The sequence below is a fragment of the Panthera leo genome, chromosome B3, assembly GCF_018350215.1.
Source record: "Panthera leo isolate Ple1 chromosome B3, P.leo_Ple1_pat1.1, whole genome shotgun sequence".
In the NCBI taxonomy this organism is placed as follows: domain Eukaryota; kingdom Metazoa; phylum Chordata; class Mammalia; order Carnivora; family Felidae; genus Panthera; species Panthera leo.
In genome coordinates, this window is record NC_056684.1 from 72562944 (window position 1) to 72579120 (window position 16177).

The following is a 16177-nucleotide window of genomic DNA, read 5'->3' on the forward strand; positions in this document are numbered from 1 at the left end:
ATATCTGTATTCCCATGTTCACTGCAGCATTATTCACAATAGAAAAGACACGGAAGTAACCTAAATGTCCACTAACAGATAAATGGATAAAGAAAACGTGGGGGCCCCTGGGTGGTTCAGTCAGTTAGGTGTCTGACTCTTGATTTCAGCTCAGGTCATGATCTCACAGTTTGTGAGTTCGAGCCCTGCATCGGGTTCTGTGCTGACAGTACAGAGCCTGCTTGGGATTCTCTCTCTCTCCCTCTCTCCCGCCCATCCCCCACTCTTGCTCTCTCAAAATGAATAAATAAACTTAAAAAATGCGGTGTTTACATACAGTAGAATATGATTCAGCCTTTAAAACAGAAGAAAACCCTGCCACTTGTGACAAATGGATGAACCTGGAAGACATTATGCTAAATGAAATAAGCCAGACAGAGAAGAACAAACATTACATGATCCCCTTATATAACAAATCTAAAAATCATCGAATTCATAGAGGCAAAGGATAGAATAGTGGTTGCTATGGGCTGGAGGAAGCAGGAGTGGGGAGATGTTGGTCAAAGGGCGCAAAGTTTCAAATATGCAAGATAAATATGTCATAGAGATCTACTGCAGAGCACAGTGCCTATAGCTAACAATATTGTATTGTATACTTTAAAATTTGCTAAGAGAGTAGACCTCTGTTTAGGGTTTCTATCACAAAAAAAATAAAAATAAAAATTTAAAAATAGAGAGCAGGAGGAAACTTTTGTAGGTATGGATATATCTATGGCATTGATTGTAAGGATAGTTTCGTGAATACAGATTTATCTCCAAACTCACCCAGTTGTATACATTAAACACATATAGCATTTTGTATGTCAATCACACCTCAATAAAGTGGGTTTAAAAAAATCAGTACCGTGGACTTCACAATATTAAAAATGTTTTCTCTTTAGGGATGACTGGGTGGCTTAGTTGGTTAACCATCCAACTGTTGTTTTTGGCTCAGGCCATGCTCTCACGGTTCATGAGATTGAGCCCCACATTGGGTTCTGTGCTTACAGTACAGAGTCGGCTTGGAATTCCCTCTCTGCCCCTCCCTTGTGCATGCACGCACACACACACACACACACACTCTCTCTCTCTCTCTCTCTCTCTCTATCTATCTCTCTCTCTCTCTCTCTCAAAAATAAATAAACTTAAAAAAATGTTTGTTCTTTAAAAGACATTGTTAGGAAAATAGAAAACAGAAGCCATAGCCTAGGAGAAAATCTTTGCAGAACATATACCTAAAAGCAGACCTATATCTAGAATATATATTTTAAAAGCTCTCAGAACTTAATAAGGACGGTCAAATTTTTTTTAATGGGTTAAGGATTTGAACAAACACTTAACCAAACCAAACAAAAACCCTATGTATAGTAAATAAACATGTGGAAAAGATGCTAGCATCATTATTCTTAAGGAAAATGCAGATTAAAATGACAGGATACCACTACATACTTACTAGAGTGGCTAAAATATAAGTGACAGACCATACCAAGTATTGGTGAAATCTTGGAGAAACTGGAACTCCTACACTGTTGGGAATGTAAATGGTACAATCACTGAGAAAGCAGTTTCACTGTTTATTAACAAGTTAAACATGAACCCACCATTTAGCCTAGCAATTACACTTCTGGGTTCTAACCCAAAAGAAATTACAGTTTATGTCTATATAAACAATTATAAGTGAATCTTCACAATTGTTTGGAAAACAGTAATTGGAAATAACCAAGAAGTCCATCAACAGGTGAATGGATAAATACATTGTGGTATAGCTACACAATGGAATACCAGTCAACAATGAAAATGAATCAGTTACCGATAAATGTAACAACATGGATGAATCTCAAAAGAAATATGCCAAAAGACACCAGATGAGAGAATACACACTCAATGATTCTATTTACATAAAATTCCAGAAAATGCAAGCCCTTTTAGTAAGAGAAGGCAGACCACTGATTGCCTGGGGCTGAATAGGGGTTGGAGTGAAGTGCCAGGAAAGTATACCAGAGGGGTTAAAAAGGAGCACGATGAATAGGGTCACAAGGTCGGGGGGGATCTGAGGAGGTGCATATATTCAGTATGTTGATTGTGATGATGATTTCACATTTGGATGGGTGAAGCAGAGCAGAGACTCAGTGTTTTAGAAGATAAAATTATGGAGAATAATGAAGCAGAAAAAAGAGGGAAACAAAGGCAAAAGATCAAGATCCCAGACTTAGAGAGCTCAGTGACTTATGATTTCACATTTGTATGCCCATGTCAAAAATGATCAAATTGTATATTTTAAATATATGCAGTTTATTATGTCAAGTATGCCTCAATAAAGCAGTTTTTTGAAAGACCAAAATCAAAGGCAGGCAGAACTAAATGTTGAAAACCAATTAATCAGTGTTATAGAGAGTAGAATTTTTCATTTTCCTTTTATTACAAGGGGAAACTGTTTCAAGCATGCAAAGGTAACAGGATATTTTCTATATCTAATAATAAATACCATACCTGGTGTAATAAATAAGTGTACCTCATATATATAAATTAATTTTGAAGTCCTCCATTATTCAATATTTCTCAGTCTGGCCAAAAGGTGGCAGTGTTTAAAAAGTGTTTGAGTTCAGGTTTGTGCAGCGCGGGAAGAACAGGAAAACAAGTCTGGTCTCTGGCTCAGTCTCCTCCCACCCATGAGAGACCCCTGAGCTAAAGTAAACTGTGCTGTGAAAGCTCGTATGACAACACCTGATCGGGCTGTGTTTTCTGATGAACCAAAGGATGGAGACTCTCCTCCAAGTACTCATAGGAATATTAGAGTTGCAAGTGGCCTGTAAGTATACGGTTCATCTAGGAGAGTCAGGGGATGGTGACAGCTCCCGGAGGGCAGGAATTGAGTCCTCTTCTTGTCCCGGGTAGGCCCATTTGAGAGCCAGTTACATGTTGGAAAGATAGACAATATTCTATGTTGATGTGATAACGTTGTTCCTGGGGGGAGGTGAAGAGCTCGGCGGAGAAAAACCTTCCCTACTGGGGTCATGATGATCTTACGCCGGTCTTCTGTATTTTCTTTATATTGTCTCTTTGAACAGGGGTCAGTAGCCAAGAACTGGAGCAGAGTCCACGTTCCCTGATCATCCAAGAGGGAGAAGATTTCACCATAAACTGCAGTTCATCAAAGACTTTATATACCCTGGGCTGGTACAGGCAAAAGAATGGTGAAGGTCTAAGCTCCTTGATGATGTTACAGAAAAGTGGGGAAGAAAAGAGTCATGAAAAAATTACTGCTAAGTTGGATGAGAAAAAGCAGCAAACTTCCCTGCATATCACAGCCTCCCAGCCCAGCCACTCAGGCATCTATCTCTGTGCAGGAGATACACTGTGATCTCTAGACCTGTGCAGGCTGTCCCCAAACATGCAGCTGGGCCACAGATGCTCTGTTGACACAGGGCTCCGAAGGGGTGACTGGACGCTTGCCAAGATGAGAAGCCTTAGGAAGATGCCGTAGTCTCATTGCAAAACAAAAACAAAAACAAAACAAAGAAACAAAAGCAAAAATTCAAACAAAAAAATAAAAAACAAAAACACACACAAGAAGAAGAAAGTTCTGGAGTGAGAGTAGGGGAAGCTCTACCTTGATTCCCTAATTTCATTTGATTTTCTGTCTAGGTAATGAGTACTTTTTAGTAGATAGAACCTCAAACTGGGATAAGAATGGCATGGATTTCAGTGATTTTTGCAATAACTGTGCACAAACCTTGTGGGTTTAGTGTCCCAAGGAAACTCTTTCCCTTCTGCTACTCACTCAGCTTATTAACAGAAAGAAATTCTGAGTCATTTAGGAGATTCCTTGTGGCATTTTAGGACTATACCATGAGTATCATGGCAGCAATATTGTCGCACTGGGAGGAGTCAGGGGCAATATTTTTTTCCTAAGTTTATATTACAAATATAGAGATATACAAATGGATGGATAGATAAATGACAGAGAGACCGAAAACAGTTCACAGACTGCCCCTCTCTTCTCCAACAATAGGGCCTCACTCGTTCTCACTGCCCACTGGCTGCAGCCCCTCACTCTGATGTAGTTTCAAAAAGAAACAAATTATATTTCATCCTTGCAGCAGCATTCATCTTACAGACATTTTTCCCACTTGTCTTATCCATTGTCTTTGATGAAAGATGTGCACTTAAGGCCAGATGCGCATGCAGAGATTTTGTCCTTAGTTTTTCCCCATCCCCACACCTTTGTGAACCTCCCTCCTATCAGCCACTCCTGCTTTTCCCCAAACTCCTAATGTACTCTGCGACCTTTTAACACCCTTTTGCCCACCCAAAGCCTAATGTTTCCAGTCACCAAATTGCTTTCCAAAATCTTCTCCCACTTTATCGATTCCATATCCATTTCCCAGCTCAGTCTCCAAAATGAAGTTGGTTTGTAACCTAACATCTCAGTGCAACATTCTAGATTAGCTCTCCCTGGATTGCTTGTATTTGAAAAGGGAACATTGGAGGAGATTCAAAGGGAGTAACCTCCAATGGTGCCCTTTCTCTTAGGGTGACTGTTGGAGAGAAAGGACATTTTGTGTCAAATGCTGTTTCCCACACTGCTAAACCATAGTGTACCCATCTGGGGTGACTCCCGTGGGCGAGGGTACAGGCACCACATTGCAAAAAAATTTTTTTTAAATATGTTATTATTCAAATTTGCTTAGAAGGATAATATAATCCAGAAAAGAAAAAGAACAGAGATTCTATTGCTTGACACTACACACAGTAATTTGTAGTATCTCGTATCTAAGATAGACACAATCTACGTACAATCATTGTGATAGATGTGTGCAACACACAACATTGAAAGAACCATGGCCATTTAGATTCAATACCATAAAAGGCATAGAATGACAGATATTATTATATGCATTTTACTCATGGGAAAGCTGAGTGAGAGAAGATATTAGCATCAATGAATGCTTTTGAAAACTGGAATTCTAGGGGAACACATTGGACGCCACAGCCACTCCAGAGACATAGAGGCCACTCGCCTATCACGTGATGAATCCTTACCTTGCCTGCTTCCTTTTAGTGGGTGCCCCTGAACAAATTTTCTGAAGCCAGAAGGCAGGTTGTGCTTTGCATTCTGTAAAATGCATATCAGAAAATGATGGAGATGTGGTATATACACTTGGAAATCAAAAAGAATGAAATCTTGCCATTTGCAACAATGTGGATGGAACTACAGTGTATTATGCTAAGTGAAATAAGTTAGGCAGCGGAAGACCAATATATGATTTCACTCCTATGTGGAATTTAAGAAACAAAACAGATGAACATAGGGGAAGGGAACCAAAAACAAGAAAGATAGAGAGGGAGGCAAAGCATAAGAGACTCTTAAATACAGAGAACAAACTGAGGGTTAATGCAGGGGAGATGGGTAGGGGATGGACTAAATGGGTGATGTACTTGGAGGGCATTTGTTGGGATGAGCACTGGGTGTTGTTAAGTGATGAATCACCAAATTCTACTTCTGACACCAATACTACACTGTATGTTAACTAATTTGAATCTAAACTTAAAAAAATTAAAAAATGATGGAAACTGGGTTACTCTGCTCCTGACCCTACCAGGTAACTGAGTTAGACCTTTTTTGAGTCTCAAATCTCTCCCCTGGGCCAATGTATGCAGCCTATATATCAGTGTCCTGCACTGAAAAGTGGTGGCTTCTCATATTTACTTTAGTTTATTTTATTTTTCTGGGGTTCCTGATTGGTATCTTTTTTCTCCTCCAACTTTAAATAGTAATAATCTATCCTTTTTTGGCAGGGTTTTCATTCTGCACAAGCTCACTAAAGCCATTTGCTGTGCTTGATTTTCTGGCAGAGTCATTCTAGTTAGAAAATTATCTGAACAATTAAATTAGAATACATAGCAACTGTATTTCTTAGGTTGTAGTTTGCACACTTAAGACATATATGGGTCCTCTCATTAACCTCAGTGTTTTTAAAAGTTTTCCTACAAATTCCTGCTAACAGCTAGGAGAGTGAGGCTGTATTGTCATAGGCCCGTGAGATGTTGTCTACTATATAGATGGTATCTCTTTGAAATCTCATGTTCTGTCTTTAAAATTCATGTGTCACATTCTATTCTGTAATATGCCCTCATTTGTTTCAATATACAAAAAAAAAAAAAAAAAAAAAAAAATCTTTAAATTCAGGATCCGGAAAAGTATGACATGTTTATCCCAGTGCTTACTGTCACCCTTCATACACTGCTACCTGACCTGTTCTCTGTTAGGGGACATAAATATTCTGCCAGCAATCTCAAGAAAATGGGGGTGCTTTCAAGCCCTAAGACATCAGGGCTTCATGGAGAACTGGAACAGTGGCTCATCATCAGGGAAACTGCAACAGCCACCTTGATGATTACAAGGAGGCAGTAGATCTAGTGATAAACTTGACCTGTCCTCTTTATGCCTCCCACATATCAGTAAAGATTACCAGATTAATGCAAATTTGTTTTTATCTAAAAGGAGATGTCCTGGTTTTTTGTTTATTCTGTTTGCTTTGTTTCTTTTTTAAAAAATGCATTACTTTAATAAAATATTGCAGCGTCACTAAAAAGCAAGAAAGGGCACCTGGCTGGCTCAACTGGTAGGGCTTGTGACTCCTGATCTCAGAGTTGTAAATTCAAGCCACACATTGGGTATAGAGAAGAAAGAAAGAAAGAAAGAAAGAAAGAAAGAAAGAAAGAAAGAAAGAAAAGAAGGAAGGAAAGAAAGAAAGAAAGAAAGAAAGAAAGAAAGAAGAAAGAAAGAAAAGAAGGAAGGAAGGAAGGAAGAAAGAAGGGAAGGAAGGAGGGAAGGAAGGAAGGAAGGAAGGAAGGAAGGGGGAAAGGAAAGGAAAGGAAAGGAAAGGAAAGGAAAGGAAAGGAAAGGAAGAAAAAAGAGAATGTTAGGTTGCCAGTATTTTTGCTTTAGGAAAAGGAATAGAGAAGAAACAAGGTAAATATACACACAGAAGTAACCCTCTGGCAAACCTAGACCTACAATTAGCATTGACCCTAAAAAAGCCCTGCTTTCCTAAGTCTAAGAAGCACAATGGGATAGAAAATGAATGCCCTGGTCAGTACAAGGTAGGAAGCTCATTTATGTAAATCAGGACAGAAACTACAAGGTGTTCCTCAGGCACTCAGCCCAGATCCTCAGCATTTGAAACTCCAAGTTGTCAGATCATTTTTTTTTTTTAAAGACAAAACTTCCCCTCTAAAATTCCATTCTATAAAAATGAGCCTTTGCTATTATTCAAAGTTTTATTTTCTTCATTTAAAAAAGTCAGAATGTTCACCCTACTCTGTCAGTAAGCAACGTTAACCTTTTTCCTGCATTGTCACTGTCAGGGTCCTTTTCTCTTTTCGTTCTCGTCTCTGCCTTTCATGTTAAGGTAATCTTGTCAAATGCCCTGTGATCCCAGATGCTCATTCATACTTAGTGGGATATGAACGTGGGATCTGAGCAAAGGAGGTGGCTCTGGTTCCTCTGTTTTTCAGTATTTGCCTCATTTAGTTCTCAATTGAACCTGGTATCCCAGACTCTTATATGCCTCTTTAGTCAATATCTTTAGAAAAAAATAGTTTTTTTTTTTTTCCATGAAAGCAGGTGGAAAGGAGTGGACATCTGACTTTTCCAGGTCAGGATGGGAGATCTGAGAGTATAACTTGATACTTTATACTTTATACCTGGTACATTCTATTTAAAGTTCCCTTACCCTGCACCCCTCACTCTGATCTTCTGAAGTATCAAGTGCCCAAATTCTTGAGATTTTCAGAGCACCTGGGTTTTTGTTGGCATTGCCCTCTGTGGACCCTTAGGATTCAACTTTCTTCAGTCAGCTAAACCAGTTACCAGTTATCTGTTCACAATCAGTTACCTAAACGTCTTACAGGCCGTCATCTCTTGTCTCTGTTCTATATGTCCTTTGAGGTTCGTGACTTTTAAAAGAATGTTTACTCTCAGTGGTTTCTGAGAAAGGCACAGAGAAAAAAATATGTCTCCGATTCACCATGCTTAATCATAAATCCAGCTCTCACTGATTTTCCAGGGAGATATTATAAGGTGCCCAGATGCAGAGTTCCTGTCTGTCTTGTTCATATCTCTGTATTTCCCTAGCAGATAGTGGGTACTCATAAGGGTTCATCAAATGAATGGGAGAAATAGAATTATTTTTACAACTCTCCAATAGTGGCATGAAAGAACAGCAATCCAGTGACAAGTCATAAGGGGGCAGTGTCTCCATTCAGACTTAACCTTCAAGATCAGCTCCAAACTCAGAGAAACCTCCAGTTAGAGATCAGATTGGCTGAAACACAGAACAGATATTTTAACATCACGGTGGTATTTATAGTGTTACACGAAGCTCAGAGGAGTTTCTTGAAGCAAAAACCCTTTTAGGAAATAATTCTTTGCTGAACGACTTGTGATAAGGATGCTCCTCAAAGGTTCATTAATATTCTTGTGGATGCAGCTGACATGTGAGTCTTGGGGGTTTCTGAGTCTCACACAGAGAATTCTAAAGAGGTGGAAATTCTGTGAAGGCAAAAGGTGATGTTTTAGTCAAGTTTATGAAAAGAGAAGCAGAAGGAGAAAAGCTAGACAGGGAGGGAGGAAAGAAAAAAAGCACAGTGGTAAAGCTGGGAGTTAGGGAAGAGTGCCCATCACAGCTCCAACAAAAGTGACCTAAAAAATGATTTTGAATACCTTCTTTTGTCTTTCTAAACAGGGGTGAATGGCCAGCAGGTGAATCAGAGTCCTCAGTCTGTGTCTGTTCGGGAAGGAGAGGATGTCTCCATGAACTGTAATTCCTCAAGTACAATCAACACCTTACTATGGTTCAAGCAGGATCCTGGGGAAGGCCTTGTCCTACTGATAGCCTCATATAGGCCTGGTGAAGTGACCAGAAGTGGAAAACTGACTGCTCAGTTGGGCGCAACGAGAATGGACAGCTTCTTGAACATCTCAGCCTCTGAGACTAAACATGCAGGAACCTACTTCTGCAGTGCGCAGCACTGTGCTCCCCGAGCACCTGCAACCTGCACATAAACTTGCAGCTGCAACCCTAGTCACTATGCTGCCTCGAGCTGCTGCTCCTCTTGGCATGAAATATGATCATACACACAACCTATGCGCCCTGCTCTCCCATTACTCCAAACTCTCGTGGGGCATTGGTGGTTCAGTGGTAGAATTCTCACCTGCCATTACTGCAAACCCTCATGTATTCAAGGCTCTATCTTCGAAAGATTGTGCTCTTTGCTTAATGAACACAACTCCTTTTTAATATGTAGAGAGATTTATTTACTTATTTTGTCAGTACGTAAGGAGAAATGATCAGTACAAAATCACAGTAGAAGATTTAACACATCTCTCTTTAAAAATGGATAGATATCAGTAGAAGAGAATTGAGAGTTCAGGAGTAAACCCAGACATCCATGGGCAAATGATTTTTAACACGGGTGCTAAAACCATCCAATGGGGAAATGATGCTGGGACTACTGGATAGCCACGTGCAAAAGAATATACACCTATTCAAATATTAACTGAAATTGGGGCACTGGGTGGCTCAGTCAGTTGAGCATCCAGACTCTTGATTTTGGTTCAGGTCATGGTCTCATGGTTTCATGGGTTCGATGCCTGCATCTGGCTCTGTGCTGATGGCGAAGATTTTCTCTGTCTCCCTCTCTCTGCCTCTCCCTCGCTCATGTTCTCTCTGTCTCTTTCAAAATAAATAACTGAAAACTGAAAAAAAAACTTCAAGTGGATCAAAGATCTAAATGTAAGAGCTAAAATTATAAGCTCTCAGAAGAAAATACAGGCAAAATTTTGGTGATCCTGGACTATGCAACCATTTCTTAGACATGATATCAAAAGCACAGCAACCAAAGAAAAAAATAAACTGCACTTTATCAATACTAAGAACTTTTGTCAGAGACCACAAAGTTTTCCACCAATGAAAATGAAAAGACAACCCACAGAATGGAAAACTATATTTGCAAGTCATATATCTGATAAGGACACAGTATTGAGAATATATAAAAAATAACTTGGAACTCAACAATAAAAAGGCAAATACCAATTTTTAAATGGGCAAGGGATTTGCACATAATGGAATATTACTCAGCCATAAAAAAGAATGATATCTTGCCATTTGCAACAACATGGATGGATCTAGAGGGTATAATGCTAAATAAAATAAGTCAGTCAGAGAAAAACAAATACCGTATGATTTCTCCCATATGTAGAATGTAAGAAATAAAACAAATGAACAAAGAAAAAAGAGACAAACCAAAACACAGACTCTTAACTATAGAGAACAAACTGATAGTTACCACAGGGAAGGTGGATGGGGATGGGTGAAATAGTTGAAGGGGATTAAGAGTACACTCATCATGATGAGCACTGAGTAATGTATAGAATTGTTGAATCACTCTATTGTACACCTGAAATTAATATAACATTGTATGTTAACCATACTGGAATTAATTTTTTCTTATTTTTTTCTAAATGTTTATTTATTTTTGAGAGAGAGAGACAGAATGTGAGCAGGGGAGGGGCAGAGAGAAAGAGGAAGACACAGAATCTGAAGTAGGCTCCAGGTTCTGTGCTGTCAGCACAGAGTCCGATGTGGGGCTTGAACACACAAACTGTGAGATTATGACCTGAGCTGAACTCAGACATTTAACTGACTGAGCCACCCAGGCACCCCTGGAATTAAATTTTATTTTATTTTTTTTTTCAACGTTTTTTATTTATTTTTTGGGACAGAGAGAGACAGAGCATGAACGGGGGAGGGGCAGAGAGAGAGGGAGACACAGAATCGGAAACAGGCTCCAGGCTCCGAGCCATCAGCCCAGAGCCTGACACAGGGCTCGAACTCACAGACCGCGAGATCGTGACCTGGCTGAAGTCGGACGCTTAATCGACTGCGCCACCCAGGCGCCCCTGGAATTAAATTTTAAAAAAGCATACAATAATTTAAAATAAATAAAAAATAAATCAATTAAGACAGTTAAGAAAGGGAAATTAAAAAGAAATTTCATTTATGAAAATAACTGAAAATTTTTAAATTAAAAATATGGACAAATATAAACTAATCATGAATATGTAACATAAAATACTATGAGTAAAGTTTATCTTAGAAATGTGTGGAAGGTTTAACATTAGGAAAATCTATTCATATAATTCCAACATTAGCAGATTAAAGGAGAAAAATGACAAGAGTATCTCAATGGGTAGTACTTTGATTTTTTATTATTATTTTTTATTTCAGAGAAAGAACGTGCATGCGAGTAGTGGGGGAAGGGCAGAGGAAGACAATCTTAAGCAGGCTCCACGCTCTGCATGGAGTCCTATGCAGGGCTTGATCCCATGACCCTGGGATCATGACCTGAGCCGAAATCAAGAGTTGCTGCCTCCACCGACTAAGCTACCCAGGTGCCCCAATAGTATTTTTAAATTAATGTTTTATTATGGACATCTCCAAACAAGCACAAAAGAAAGAATAATATCATAAATATGTACTCATCACCTGAATTCAACAATGATAAATTATCACTCTATGACCAATCTTTTTTCATCCATACTCCTTTTTTCTGACCCTTACCCAGCTGAATTATTTTAAAGCAAATTCTAAATGTTAGTCATTCCATCCATAAATAATTCAAAATACATCCCTTGGGATAGGTCCGTATTTTTAACATAATCAGAATTACATGATCGCATCTAAAATACGTAGCAGTGTTATTTGTTTATTAAAGAATACCTTGATAATACTGATTCTTTGAGATTTGTGCAAATATACATTATAGTCTAATATTTAGTTATTTTTTATTATCTGCATGTGCTTGAGAAGAAATATCCTCTCATTTTTTGTGCAGAGTTCTATATATGTCTATTAAATCAACTCTGTGTGGGCCTTTTGTATAATAAATAACATTTTGTCTCCTTGTCCTGTCAGTAATTGATAGAGATATATTGAAATATCACTATAAGTGAATTTTTCAATTTCTACCATTCCATCAATTTTTGTTTTATGTATTTAATATTAAATACATGGAAGTTAAGAATCATTCCATCATACTGGAATTAAGTAAACTTTTATTACTGATTAAAGACCTTCTTTATCCCTAAAAATGTTTCTTGCCTTAAAATATTTTTGTTCCATTATTAACATAGATTCATAAGGTTTTTTTTTTTTTTTAGTTAGGATTTCCTTGCACATATTTTTCCATCTTTTACTTTCAAACTTCATTGACTACTATGTTTAAGATGGTCTCTTTGAAAAAGATGTGACTAGATTCTGGCTTTGTATCAATCTTACAATCTCTACTTTTTAATGGGTGAGTTAGTTCTATTTACATTTTTTATAATTTTTCAGAATTAAGACTTGATTCCACCATCTTAACGTATTCTTCTTTTTTTTTTTAATATTTTTTAAAGTTTTTTTATTTTTGAGAGAGAGAGACACATAATCTGAAGCAGGTTCCAGGCTCTGAGCTGTCAACACAGAGCCCGATGTGGGGATTGAACTCATGACCTGTGGGATCATGACCTGAGCCGAAGTTGGACTGCTTAACCAACTGAGCCACCCAGGATCCCCTTAATGTATTCTTTATATTTGTTTTCTCCTTCTCCCCCTTTTGCATGTAGGGAAGTGATTCAATTTGTGTCTTCTTTTTTGTTATTTTTTTTCTTTTGTTTTTTCTTATCCCATTTCCCCCTCTATTGGTTTGGAAGTTACATGCTCCTTCTAAAAATAATTCTTTAGTATTTATCTTTGAAGATTTACCATGCATACATAAAATCTAAAGTTAATCTATGGCTTAACCACCTTTCTGAAAAATTTTCAAACTTTAAAATACTATAACTTAAATTGAACTTTACTGGCTTCCATGCTATCATCAGCTGTTTTAGATCATGACTTTAAAAGGAAAAAACATCGCTGGGGCAAGCTGGGTGGCTGTGTAGGTTGAACATCCGACTTTGGCTCAGGTTATGATCTCACAGTTTGTGAGTTCGAGCCCGGCATCAGGCTTCTCTGCTGTCAGCACAGAGCTCGCTTTGGATTCTCCCTCACACTTTCCCTTTCTCTCAAAAATAAACATCTTTTTTAAAAAGGAAAAGAAATTATTAATTATTAATATTGGCTTTTACTGCTGATATTTATTTAGATTATCCCTGTGTTACCAATTCCTTTGCTCACTATCCCTTCTTGCATCTCAGACCTTTCTTCTGAGATTATTTTACTCCTTCCTGAGGTACATCCCTTAGAATTGAAGTTTTGTTGGGGATACATTTCTGTAGCTTTAGTTTCAACTTCATCCTTAAAGATAGTTTACTTACAATTCTAGGTTCATAGCTATCTTCTATCAGCACTTTGAAGGTATTTTCAGTATATCATGCTTCCATTGCTGATTTTAAGGGGTCTGCCTAGGTGTTTTTGCCATTCCTTTGTCAATAGCCTCTTTTATTTTCTGACTGCTTTTAAAACCTTCTCTTTGACTTGGCAGTATTTCTAAAACTTGGTTGTTTATACAAATAACCTGTGCAGGCATCCATTTGGAAGTAAAGGATTATGAACAGGTAAGTACAGTTCATTCCCTCTCTCTTTTTTGTGACCCCCTGAATCAGTGTTGATTACAAACATACTCCTGGTGGGGCACCTGGGTGGCTCAGTTGGTTGAGCGTCTGACTTTGGCTCAGGTCATGATCTGAGGGGTGGGTTCAAGCCCAGCATCGGGCTCTGTGCTGACAGCTCAGAGCCAGGAGTCCGCTTAAGACTCTGTGTTTCCCTCTCTCTGCCTCTCTCCCGCTCATGATCTATCTCTCTCAAAAATAAACATTAAAAAAATATCATTTAAAAAACAAACAAACAAACATACTACTGGTAAACATCCCAGTGCAATTTACTAGAATATAAATGAGAGTCTTTTAGGGCTGCTATGAACTTACTCTGCTGTGTTATGTTAGAATTGGGGAGTTTTTTTGTAATGAAGCCTGAAATTAAAGAATTTAGGATTCAGCTGGCTAAAGAATGGAAATTAGTCGTGCAGCCCATCTAGCTAAGTATCCAGAGAGATGTAAGAATTAAAAGAATCCCATGGGGCGCCTGGGTGGCTTGGTCGGTTAAGCGTCCGACTTCAGCTCAGGTCATGATCTCATGGTCCATGAGTTCGAGCCCCGCGTCGGGCTCTGTGCTGACAGCTCAGAGCCTGGAGCCTGTTTCAGATTCTGTGTCTCCCTCTCTCTCTGCCCCTCCCCTGTTCATGCTCTGTCTCTCTCTGTCTCAAAAATAAATAAACGTTAAAAAAATAAAATAAAATAAAAAATAAATAAAAGAATCCCAAACTAAATGGTAATGTTGTGCTAAGATTCTTGCCCTTACAGTCACATTACAAAAAAAAAAAAAAAAAAAAGACTAGAAGAACCCTAAATCTAATAAAATTATCAACTAAACATTCATAATAAACATGATAGTGAGCAGAGAAACTAGGAACTATGTATTCAGCACTCAGTAAATGATTAAATAACTAAACATCTATACTAAAGAACACTCCAGTCATTAAAGAAAAAATGAAGTAGAACCTCACATAATGGTGTGGAAATACATTTAACATAGACTGTTCAAGCGACAAACAAATGAGTTACAGAATAACCATAAAATAAAATAAAATTTTATTTCCTTTAAATTTCATTTTCCCTTGATTTGAAAATCTAGCCATTTTGTCTTTTTTCGCTCTCATTCAACCCCTTATGGATTGGGTCATGACAGGTCACCTTGCCTGATAAGGATCGTAAATATCTCATCTTCCCCAGAACTCAAGGAAATAGACTCCATATTTCCTGTTCCTAAAGCATAAAGTTCTGCTTGAATGAATCATGGAGACTCTTCTAAGAGAAACGAATGAATAAAGAAGATAATGAGACTTTTGATGTGAAGGGATAAAGAGGATTTGTAAGGGAAGCCAGGAGATGCTGGAGAGTCAGGAGGAGGGGGACATGCGATGTCAAGGCCCCTGATGCAAGAAAGGAATTAAAAATGGGCAAGAGGCAAGAAGGAGCAGCTGCTAAGACAAAGTTTAAGTGCCCAAGAGCCAAGCTAGTTCATGGCCTTCCCCACCCACTAGGCTGCTCTCCAGGTAAGTCTCCAGAAGGCTGATGGCCCCTAAATCCTGTTCCAGGTAAATTTTCACACTTCATGCAAGTGGCCACTTCTCTCTCTCGGCAGCAAGAACCCTTTCAGCCCCCAACCACACTTGAATACATTACCTTACAGCACCTTTAGAAAAACTCAAGGCCAAATGGTGTCTTGGACACTTAGTAGGATGGTTGGGAGGTTCTCTAGCAACCATGCACCTACCTGGGTGAGAAGGTGGGGTGGATGCCAGAATTGAGTACATTAGATTATCATGCACTGGACAGTAGGGGGAGGGGCCACTTCTTTCTAAATGTTAAGCTGACGTTCTATCTAGCCATCCCCCCACCATTGCTTAAAGTCTATAATGCTTTAGAAAATTGTACAAAATGAGAAAAGAAAGTAACTTTACTTTGAACAAATCTATGATAGGATACAAAAAAAGAAAGTTTTGGATGGCAACATGTTGGGGGTATAGGGTAGAATTGCAAAGATTTTATATTTTCTGCCTGGTGCTTCCCTGTGGTTTCCAAATGTTCTGCAATGTCCATTTATTTCTTTAATAAATCAGAAAAAATGTATTTTCAAAGAATAAGTAGAAATCATTTTTTTAACTTCTAAAGGGGAGAGACTCACATCACGATTTATGTAGGAATACTTATCCCAAAATATATGGATGAATATACCTTAGTAATATACAGTACAAAATGTGTTCCCCAGTGTTGTGTTGTCACCATCTGGAAATGTATTTAGTGCAGGAATTTAAAGAAAATAGAAGTCTATGGGGCACCTGGGTGGCTCATCGATTAAGAGTCCAACTCTTGATCTCAGCTCAGGTCTTGATTTCAGAGTCATTAGTTCAAGCCCCACATTGGACTCTGTACTGAGCATGAAGCCTACTTAAAAAATAAAATAAAATAAAATAAAATAAAATAAAATAAAATAAAATAAAATAAAATAAAATAAAATAAAACAAAAAACAAAACATGAAAATAGAAGTC

The 16177-nt window shown here is 38.2% G+C and overlaps 1 protein-coding gene and 1 gene segment (V, D, J or C); both read left to right on the top strand.

Annotated features, from left to right (window-relative positions):
• The window catches only part of LOC122222610 (M1-specific T cell receptor alpha chain-like), a 482951-nt gene that overhangs the window by 83856 nt on the left and 382918 nt on the right, over positions 1–16177 (top strand). The window lies entirely within an intron of this gene.
• Positions 8440–9127, top strand: LOC122222314. The segment is given in 2 exon segments: positions 8440–8520; positions 8769–9127. Coding segments are annotated over 2 exon segments (366 nt in total).